The sequence below is a fragment of the Corvus brachyrhynchos genome, unplaced genomic scaffold, assembly GCF_000691975.1.
Source record: "Corvus brachyrhynchos isolate BGI_N302 unplaced genomic scaffold, ASM69197v1 scaffold65, whole genome shotgun sequence".
Classification (NCBI taxonomy): Eukaryota; Metazoa; Chordata; class Aves; order Passeriformes; family Corvidae; genus Corvus; species Corvus brachyrhynchos.
Genome location: NW_008238365.1, coordinates 2618706 through 2629767, shown reverse-complemented (window position 1 = coordinate 2629767; position 11062 = coordinate 2618706). Strand labels below are relative to the sequence as shown.

Sequence of the window (11062 nt, the reverse complement as noted above, 5' to 3'; positions counted from 1 at the left end):
GTGACATTGGTAATTTAATTAAATTGGGGGTTTGAGTATCATTACAGAAAATGAAACATTAGTTCTGGGCTGCTTTTCCACCCGTTTGGGTTTGACAGCATTCCCTGCTCCCAGAACCTGTCTGGGCAGGGATATTTCCAGCTGGAAGCAGCTGCTGAACTTCCCAGCTCCAGGGGCTTTGTGGGAGGATGTAAATAATGGGTTTGGGGGAAGAAACAGTCTCAGGAGTTTGGATCTGCCCCTGTCACTGTGCAGGGAGGGGCTGGGGGTGGCTGGAGCCCGGGCCTGGGCTTGGGGACGTGCAGGTGTGTGACCAAAGATCAGAGCCACAGCAGGAAAACCCCAAAATCTGGGCTTGGGGACACTCAGGGGTGAGCAGAGCTCACAGGCACAGCAGGAAAACCCCAAAAACTGGGCTTGGGGACACTCAGGGGTGAGCAGAGCTCACAGGCACAGCAGGAAAACCCCAAAAACTGGGCTTGGGGACACTCAGGGGTGAGCAGAGCTCACAGGCACAGCAGGAAAACCCCAAAATCTGGGCTTGGGGACACTCAGGGGTGAGCAGAGCTCACAGGCACAGCAGAAACCCCCCAAAATCTGGGCTTGGGGACACTCAGGGGTGAGCAGAGCTCACAGGCACAGCAGAAACCCCCCAAAATCTGGGCTTGGGGACACTCAGGGGTGAGCAGAGCTCACAGGCACAGCAGGAAAACCCCAAAAACTGGGCTTTGAGATGTGCAGGTTTGTGACTAGAGCTCAGAGGGACAGCAGAAAAACCCCGAAACTGAGCTTGGGGACACTGTGTAACCAGAGCTGAGAGTCCCAGTAGAAAAGCCCCAAAACTGGGCTTGGGGACACTCAGGTGTGTGACCAGAGCTCAGAGTCACAGTATAGAAACCCCAAGAACTAGGTTTGGGACACTTTGTGTGACCAGAGCTCTCAGGGACAGCTGAAAAAACCCCAAACTGGGTTTGGGACACTCAGGTGCAGCCAGAGCTCAGTGTCACAGCCTGAAAACCCCAAAACGTGGGCTTGGGGACACTCAGGTGTGACCACAGCTGGCTTTTGGGACACTGTGTGTGACCAAAGCTCATAGGAACAGTAGAAAACCCCCTGAAAATCCCCAGACCTGGGCTTGGGGACACTCAGGTGTGACCAGAGCTCAGAGTCAGCCTAAAAACCCCAAAACCTGATTGAAGCAGCTCAGCAGTGGATCTGAACATGCCATTGGAACAAATCCCATTCCAGGTGGTGTTTAAGGTGGAAGTGGGTTCACCACAAGCCCAGCTGGTCACTCTGGGTGCAGGGAACTGCTCCGGTGTCCTTTTGGGATTAATCCTTCATTCCCCTCCTGCCAGGGATGCAGAGACAGACCAGGAGCGTCCCCCTCCCCATCCCAAAGCGCTGCCCATGGCAGGATTGGGGATTTATGTCCCGTTTCCCCAGCTGCCCCAGCCCTGGCTGGGATTTTTCCCTGTCCATGTGTGCCAGGGCATCGTTTCCCTTTTAATCTCGCCCTTTCCCTTGGCAGGGCTGCAGAGCAGAGCTCCCTCTGCTCCTACAAATTCATCTGCTCCCTTCACACCCTGACAAACTCATTTCCAGGGCTCGGCCGTCCCTGAGCTGGGAACGGGGCCCGTCCCTGCTCTCCCAGCCCTAATGAAAAGGAACCAGAAGAGGAGATGCTGCACAAGGGCCTGATTTCAATTTGATTAAGTCGTTTTTAGGCCTGCTTGTCTTTTCCCTGGGTTTTATATCGGCCTCTAAAACCCTGATTGGAGTCGATCTCTTCTGGAGTGGCTCGTGGAAAGCTGTGGGGTTTATTTAAATTCCCTGGAACTGCTGTGCACAGGCACTGCCTGAGGATTTATTGGCATTTCAGCTGCAGCTTTCCCATCTTAGATTGGAGTATCCCACATTTTCCCTGATTTTGTTGGGCTCTGTTTTGCCTTAAGTGGAGCTGGCTCCAGCTGTGTTTCAGTCTGGTTTGATGCAAAATCTGGATTAAACATTGGGAATTATAAATCTTGGTGAACTGAAACATTGGGGTTTTTTTGCCAGGCAGGCAGTTTTGCTGGGTTTGGGGTGGTTTTAAGGTGTAAAACAGCCCTGCTTGTACTGCAGGGACTGCTGAAAAAAGTCATCTCTGGCTTTAATCAAATGAAGCTGAATATGGAATGCAATCAAGTTATATCAAAGTGGGGGAGAGAGGTTTAGTAATTCGGAAGAAATTCGTCCCTGTGAGGCTGGGAAGGGGTTGGGATGGCATTCCCAGAGAAGCTGTGGGTGCCCCATCCCTGGAAGTGTCCAAGGCCAGGCTGGACGGGCCTTGGAGCAACCTGGGGCAGTGGAAGGTGGAATGGGATGATCCTTAAGTTCCTTCCTGTGGTTTAGAAATTGCTCAGACTGGTGAGAAAGGAGAGCATCTTGTTGACTCAGCAGCTTGGGGAGGGATTTTTCCTCCTTTATGTGGATATTTGATAAAAATGATATTTAAATGCTGACTCCAGGGGGCCTGACGGGTTCTGCTACAACACTGGGTAAGTTTTGAGGTTGCTCAAGTCGATTCTTCTGTTTTAAATGACGATGATTCCATTTCAGGTGAGGATTTACCTCAGCCCTGTGCCAATTCCCTGTCCCTAACCTGCCCCCCTTTCCTTTGCAGCCCTGCCCAGCCACACGTGCGGGAACCCGGGGCGGCTGCGGAACGGGATCCAGCAAGGGACCACCTTCAGCATCGGGGACAGGGTGAGGTTCAGCTGCAACCCCGGCTTCTTCCTGGAGGGCCACGCGCTGCTCACCTGCCAGGCCAGCTCGGGCAACGGGGCCTCCTGGGATTTCCCGCTCCCCGTCTGCAGAGGTAACGAGATCCCCCTCGAAACGGGGTTTAAGGAGCTGGTTGGGGTGGGGAGGGACTTTGTGGGGCTTGGTTTAAAGGGGTTGGAGGGTAAACGTGGTGGGGTTGATGTGGTTTGGATTGGGGTTAATCCTTTTTTAATGGGTTCCTCAAGGCTGCCGGGGTTTGGGGGATGAGGGGAGGGTGGAAAGGGCTTGGAGTGTTGGGAATGCTGCAGGGCTGCTTTAGCTGCAGTTTCTTGGGTTGAAGTGGGGAAAAAGACCAACTTTACAAGTGACAGGACAAGAGGGAATGGCTTTAAACTGAGAGAGAGTAGGTTTAGATTAAATATTAGGAAGAGATTCCTCCCTGTGAGAGGGGGGAGGGGCTGGGATGGATTTCCTGGAGAAGCTGGGGCTGCTCCTGGATCCCTGCAAGTGTCCCAAGGCCAGGCTGGAGCAACCTGGCACAGTGGAAGGCATCCCTGCCCATGGAATGGGGTGAAATGAGATGATCCTTGAGTTCCTTCCCAGCCCAAACCATTCCATGATCCCATGATTATCCAGAGGATCCCCTCCCCATGGCCTGCAGGATTTCCAGCTCAAACACTGCAAGATGGGACTGGATTTTCTGCTTGCCAGTGTCAGATTCCCTCTCCTGTGGCACATCCCAGGGTGACTGTGGTGCTCTGCTGTAGGAAGAGTGGATCCATGCAGGGCTGGGACGTGCCCTGGGTTGGGGATGCTGCAGGGGAGGTAAAAGCTGCCCTAGGATTGAAAACAATTCCCAACTCCCTGCCAGTTTAGGGGCAGGGAAACTTCAAATTCCTTTATCAGTACAGAGAGTGCCTTGCTAATTCTGGTCCCACGAGGGCTGGAGAGTCTGTAAATACACAAATGTCTGTGTTGTTCTACCAGAAACATTCGCTGCTGCTCTTGAAGCCTCTGCCCCTCGATTCCTTGTGTACTTCAGCAGAGCATCTCCCATTGATTCTTTTTATTGACTCTCCCTGTGCAGTCAATCAGCACCTCTGAGCTGGGCCGTGAAGCTGGAGCTTAAAGTGAGCAAAGATTGTTTCCTTGGGATGTTTTTAATGCTCCCTCAGATATGTTACACGGTGAAGGATGCCTGTTGTACCTCTCAGCGGTGGTTTTTTGGGGCACTTTGCTGCTGTTTCGGGGCCAGGAGCATTTAGGGGGTGTGAGGAGGGGCTCAGAGTGACTTGAGAGAGGGCTGCTTATCACTGGTGTTTTTTAAAGATCAGTTATGGTGCTTTTCTCTGCTTATCCTTCAAATCAGGACTGGCTTTGTCACTTTTATAATACTTCTGGTTTTTTAATTTTATTTTTTGAGTTTCACTGGAGGTGAAAATACTCAGAGAATCGAGGGCTGAAGGATCATTGATTCCAGCTCCTGGCCCTGCACAAACATCCCAAATCCCCCCTTGAGAGTGTTGTCCAAAGCTCTGGCACCTTTGGGAATGTGCCCATTCCCTGGGGAGCCTGGTCAGTGCTCCAGCACCCTCTGGGGAAAGAACCTTTCCCCAAATTCATCCCAATATTCCCTCAGGAGGAGCTGCAGCCTCTCTGAGCTCTGCCCTCAGTCTCTTCTGCTCCAGCTGAACACCCCAAGTGCCATCAGCTGCCCCTGCTGCCCCTTCACCATTCATGTGCCTCCTCTGGACACTCTAAAAGCTGAAATTCCACCTTGGGAACGGGCAAAGCAGCACCTTGTCAGGAGAAACAGGAATTCCCTGCATGGATGGAGCAGTTCCTGTGCCCTGACAGCATTTCCCTGCTGGCACCTGAGGGAGGCAGAGGCCTCTCCTTGCCCAGCTCCCTTTCAGCTCCTCCCAGGGAGGGAGGGAGGGATCAATGCCCATCCCAGCTGCTGCTGGAGCCGAGGGTTGGCATCATTTCCACTTCTGAGATCCCCTCTCCTGCTGGAGTAAAAGCCCAGTTCTGCATTTCCATCCTGAACTGCCAAACCCTTTGCTTTCAACGCTGCCCTTCCAGTCTGGAGTCCAGCACAGGGGCTGGAGGCTCCTGAGCTGCTCCAGGAAGGAGGAAAATCCAGGGAATGGCTCCGAGGGCAGCACAAAATGTGCTTTTCAGCTGCTCTGGTGGACTGTGCCTGCAGCTTCCTGAAGGCAGCCGCTTCTTTCTTGATGGATTTGGTCCTGATCCTTCAAGACTTCTCCTTGGAAGTTGCACTTGAAGTGTTTTTTGGAAGGCAGGGAGCAGAAACATTCCCCTGGAACACTCAAATCTTGTTCCAGGAGAGCAGAAAGCAGCAAAGCCAGGCTGTGGGAGGTGGGTTTGAAGCCCTGCTGTGCTTCCAGCAGCATCAGTGGGCTCCCAGGAGCGTCCCAGTCGTGCTTGGCTGACAAACTGGGGACACACGTTTCACCTGGAGCAAGGGGCAGAAGGATTTGCATCCTATCAAGCAGGTTTTCCCCTTCTTCTGCAGGGAAGAGGATGATTCCAAAGCTCTTGCCTGAAGGAGGATAAATATATTTAATACATTTAGCTTTCCCTGAGAGCAACGAGATCTTTGTGGCCTGTGTGGATTGCGGTGAATCCTGTTAAAATTGGCTTGTTGGCCATGGTCACTGGGAAGTTTTTAAATGTCTTTGTAGGTGTTACTTCATTTTCTAATGGAAGTTGGAGATGGGATCCTGATAAATTGGGAAGAAAAGTTCTCTCAGGCTGAGCAGGTTAAAACCTGGGGAGCTTTCTTGAGAGCAGACCTGTCCCGTGTCTCTTTAAAGGACAGTGTTTGGCTGGAGATCTTCCCTTCCCTCTCCCCTCCTCTCCAGGATAACAGAGAGGAGTTGGAGGATTCCACCCCTGATCCAGGGTTTCCTTGTGCTTTTCCCCACCTGCTTTTCCCCTGCTCTGTGACATTCTTGTCCCTGGATTGGCAGCTTTGCCTCTGCTCTGCTCTTGATGCATTGAAAGAATCGACGAGAAATTCATGGTGGGAAAGAGGAGGAATCCAAGGGTGTTTGGGAGGGTTTGCTGGGACAGGAGGATATTGGAATGCTGGGCTCGCCTTCATCATTCCTCCTGCACAGGAATTGTCTGCATTCCCCACTCAGGGTAATTCTCTGGAATCACAAACCTGGCAATGACAAAGTTTTCTTGTAAAGGACGAGCGCAAACCCAGCGGGAAGGGAAAGGAGCAGAGAATTCCAGCAGGATCAGGAGTGGCTCAGTGGGATGTGTGTGCAGAGTTGCACCTCACCAGCAGTTTGGGAAGCACAGCTGGATCAGGATGGATCCTTTCAGCCAGGATCCATCAGTTCAGGCTCCGTGTGCTGGGTTTGGTCCCTGCTGGCCTGGCAGGGGGGCTGGGAGTGCTGGGATCTCCCCAGGGATGCCACCTGCGCTGGTGTGGAGCAGAACAGCACCTGGGACAGGGGGTTGGCTGTGGAATTTGGGAGTTTGCCTCTGGAACTGGAAGTCCTGACTAGCTGTGAAGCCTGGACTAAGCTGAGGTTTATCCCATCCCTAGAAAAATCCCATCCTATGTCAGAAATCCCTGGAGCGCTCTCCTCGTTGCATCCCGTGTGTTTTACACGCTTCCTGCCCAATTCTTCTGCTCTCAGGAGTGAAGTGAGGCCAAGTTCTGAGCCTAAACGGGGCTGAGGCTGAGCCCCACAAGCTGAGCTGTATTTTTATCCTGGCAGTTGGAATGCTGGGGGCAGAATTCCCAGCAGGCTCGGGGTGCTGCCTCCTGTGAGCAGCCCTCGCCTGTGCCAGTGAGCCTCCAACCACGCAAAGCCTTTGGAGCACTGGAAAACGATGCCAAAACATCCCAATCTGTTGGGAAAACACGCAGGGAGAAGTCTTTTCCTGGATTTTTTTGTGACTTGAAGCAGAACTGGTGGGTTTATGGTTCTGGTGGGCGGCGGAATCAAAACTCAGCAAAGCCAGAGGAAAAGTTGGGAACGTTTGTGGAGCTCCATTTTGGGCATATCAGATCTGCAGCATCTCATTAAAAGTGCTCTGCCTTACCACAACTCCAGCAGCTGCAGAGGCTGGGCCGTGCCCAGAATAATTGGAGGGCTGCTCAGGAAGGTTTTGGAAGATTGTAGGATGTGTTTGAGCAATAACAGCCTCTCCAAGCAGAGGGAGTGTGTGTTTAGAGGGGGATGGGAAGGGAATGTATTCCCCACGAAGTACCTTGTGCAGTGAAAGAATTGTCAAGGAATTGAAACTAAGAACTGCCCTCTTAATAATGAATATAATGGTAATAAAAAAGCCAAACCACGGTGCCCTTGGCTGGCTCCTCAGCTCCTGTGAGTGTGCATAAAAGCAGAGGAGTCCCTTGTTTAAGAATTCTAATGTAGCACTGAATCAAAATTCTTCAGCCTGTTCTCCACCCCCTCCTGTTCCTTCCAGACTCAGGGGGTGGTTTGGAGTTTTCCATGGACCTTTGGAGGTCCCATTGGTTGTCTCGTGCAAGATACATCCAAATTTGAAGGAAATTTTGGGGCCTAAGTGAGAGATCTTCCAGCCTGAATTTATTTGGGATTTGAACACAAATCCTCAGTGTCTGGGAGTAACTTTAATTCACTTTAGTGCAGCAGATAGGATCATGGAATGGTCTGGGTTGGGAGGGAGCTTAAGGATCATCTCATCCCATGGGCAGGGACATCTTCCACTATCCCAGGTTGCTCCAAGGATCCTCCAGCCTGGCCTGGGACACTTGCAGGGATGGGGCAGCCACAGCTTCCCTGGGAAACAAGTGACTGTGACAGGGAGCAGAGCACTGAGCCGGGATGTTGGTGGCCTTTTCCAGCCCTCATTTGGGCTGCTGGAATGGCCCAGGAATTTCCATGGCTGCTTTTTAATGGTATTTTTTGCTCTTGCTGTGAGCTCTGTGATTCCCAGTGTGTGCCAGCCCTGGCTGGGCGCAGAATGCCAGCACGGTGTGCCTTGGAAGTGACCTTAAAGATACCTCATCCCATGGGCAGGGACACCTCCCACTACCCCAGGCTGCTCCAAACCCCGTCCAGCCTGGCCTTGGGCACTTCCAGGGCTGGGGGAAGCGCTGGCAAAGGGCCTGATCCGTGCTGGGAGGTGCCAGCTCGGTGCCAGCGGTGCCCGGTGGCGTTTCCATCCGTCCCGGGAGCGTGTCCCTCCAGATGGCCGTGGGGGAGGGAGGCTGGCACACACCTGGCTCAGGCTTTGTGTTCCAGGTTTCATTAGTCAGAGGTGCGAGGTGCAGCCCTGCTGGCACAGGGCACTGACTCTGCCAAGGGCTGGGGGCTGAGGATGCTCCGGAGCAGCCCCGTGGAGGGGTCCTGCCCTTGCCATCCGTGCCCTGCTGTGCCCAGCACATGTTCCCAGCTGGGGGGAGTCTCAGGAAGGGCTGTTTGAAAGGATGGTTTGTGGTGGAAGGAAGAGTTTGTCATGTAAAGCCCCGAGCTCCTCGACTGGAGCATCTGGAATGCTGCTCCAGCGCTCCTGGTGAAGTTCCCAGGCCTTGCTCAGCCACGTTCCCAATAAAAGCTGGGAGCTGCCCCCCGAGCAGGAATTCATTTTTTTTCCTCCACCTCCCTGCCATTCCTTTTAGATCCTCCTTTTATTGCTCTGCCAGCTCCTGCTCAGGAAATCCAGGGAAGCACCTGTGGGAAGCAGGAGATGCAGCCCAGGAACTGTGGCTGCTGGGTTGCTGAACGAGGGGTTAAGTTTCCAGCACTCTGATTTTGGCAGCCACAATCATTTCCTTAAGAAATCTCAGCCAGCACAGACATGTGAGGCGGGAGTGTGGGATGCTTCACTCCCTTTTCCATCAGGTTTCTGTTAAATGTGGTGTTTTTACTCCCGAGTCCCGTTGTTCCAATCCTTGGGAATGTTTCTGTGGCTCAGGAAGGTGCTGGGATCTGTGTGAGCTGGGAATCAACCTTTCCTTGCTGTGATGGGAGAGTGTTCACGTGTCTGAACCCCCTCTCAGCCACTGATTTCCTGGGATTTTCCTCCCCCTTGCTGGGCATGGATGGGAGGAAAGTTCCGGGAAAAACCTCAGAGGATCCTAATCAGGAAGAGAGGACGTTTTTTTTTGAATTTCCTCATGGAAAGGGTGGTCAGGCATTGGGATGGTGGAGTCACATCCCTGGAGGTGTCCAGGGAAGGCCTGGACATGGCACTCAGTGCTCTGGGCTGGGGACAAGGTGGGGATCTGGGATGGACTTGGTGATCTTGGAGGGCTTTTCCAGCCTCACTCCTCCTGGGGTTCTGTGATGGAACAGGAAACTTGGGCAAGAACAAGTGAGGAAATCGTGTCTGACAGGGAGCTGTGCTGGGAACGGGCTCCTCAGGAGAGGTGGGAGCAGCTGGTACTGTGGGGGTGTTTAAAATCAAGCCAGGAGCCCCTCCCTGGCTGATCCTGATGGATTTTGCATCCCTCAACATCTTCATCCTTAAGAGTGGGCAGTGAACCCCTCCTGACCAAAGCCAGGGGGGTTTGGCTCTGAATTTGGGCTCCATCTCCGGGCAGTTCAGGGCTCACCCCTCGCGTTGTGTTGCAGCCGACGACGCCTGCGGAGGGACCCTGCGGGGCCAGAGCGGGATCATCTCCAGCCCCCACTTCCCCCTGGAGTATGGCAACAATGCAGACTGCACCTGGACCATCCTGGCTGAGCCTGGAGACACCATTGCCCTGGTTTTCATGGATTTTCAGCTGGAGGATGGCTACGACGTTCTGGAAGTTGCTGGGACAGAGGGATCCTCGCTCTGGTAGGTTCCCGCTGGCATTAATTCCTTGTAGGACGCTTGGGGTGGTGCTCGTGGTCTGTGTGGGCAGAGCCAAACTTCTCAGGGTGGTCAGAGTGAACAGTTTGTGCCTGGAAGACAGGAAATTCCCAGTTATTCCCAGTGGCTTCCTTCTGAAACTTGGGATTTGCTTGGTGAGCTCTGCAGTGAGCACTGGCTGCTTTAAATCCTGTTCTGTGCAGTGAGAGAGAGTCCGTGGTGTGGCTGGGGGGGGAGAAGAAAGAAAGAATTAAAAATAACCCCAAACAAAATCACCTCTGAGAACTCCTCGAGCCCTGCCATGCTCAAGCCTTGGTTTTGCTGAATTTTCTGGTTATTGCTAAACCCATTGCTGGTGAGGAACTTCTGGAAATGTTTCACCAGATCCACTCGTCCCTGGGACAGGAGACGGAACTCAAACCCCCCTCTCATCCCAGGGGCTGCCTGGGAAATGCTCTCTGAAATACTGCTTTTGTTTGGGATAAGGGCCAATATTTCCAGTATTGAGGAGCTGCCCCAGTGCTCTGAAGGGAGGAGAATAAGGAACTGCAGAGGGAATTTGATGTGTTCCTGATAGCAAAGGACAGGGTGAAACTGCCCTCGGCTGCACATGGTTGAAAGTCCTGGCTGGCAGCAAGTGGAAGGTCCTGGGTGTTGGTTTTACACCCAACTTCCCTCTGCAAGGGAAGAATGAAGTGTTTGCAATAATCAGGTGTTGCGTGGGATGATCAGCAGCGAGTTAAATCGTGATGATTTGTGAGGATCCCATCGCAAATCCCATTTATTGGAGTGATTTATCCTCGCTGGCAACTCCGGGGGAACGGGACTGGAGCGTTTAGGATGTATTGATGGGAGGGAAGTTGCCATTTACCACATACCAATTGTTTACCATTCCCTGGCCCCCTTGGAAAATTAGATGTTGCTGTTTGATGAAAAAAAGCCCAGCCTGGTTTTATTAGAATTCATTAATATTTTAGGGCACTGCTGGTTTGTGCTGCAGTGAGGATCACTGAGCTGTGCTGGCTGGGAAGATGGATGGAGCTGGTTAAGAAACATTATTCAGCCTGGAGGTGTTGCCAGAGCAGAGCTGTGTCTTGTCATATCAAAAATAAAACAAAGCCTGGCAGAGGGAACCTGCTGGGGAAAAAAAAGTAAAATAAAATTAATAAACTCCTCGTAAATACAGCAGGGAAAAAACTTTAAAAATGCCAATTGTAGGGAGTGAAAGCCTGGCTTCAAGCTGGGCCTGTAGTGTGCACACAATCCTTAAAACTGAGGTTAAAGCTGGGTTTAAGGGCGCCGAGTTTTACAGGTGTCACTTTGGGGGATTGTTGGAGGGAATGAGGATGGATTCGCATCCCTGCTCCCCCTCCAGGTGTGCTGCATCCCTGACTCTCCCCTTCCTCCCAGCTCAGCCCTTGTTGGGATCCCCTGGCAGCCCCCTCAGTGAGCCCAGCACGGGCCC

General features: G+C 52.6%; 1 protein-coding gene across 1 annotated transcript in view; it reads left to right on the top strand.

The window, feature by feature from the left end:
* The window catches only part of CSMD2 (CUB and Sushi multiple domains 2), a 304492-nt gene that overhangs the window by 77175 nt on the left and 216255 nt on the right, over positions 1 to 11062 (top strand). The window contains 2 exon segments of the mRNA XM_017736114.1: positions 2666 to 2860; positions 9375 to 9582. Of these exon segments, the coding sequence (XP_017591603.1) occupies positions 2666 to 2860; positions 9375 to 9582 (403 nt within the window).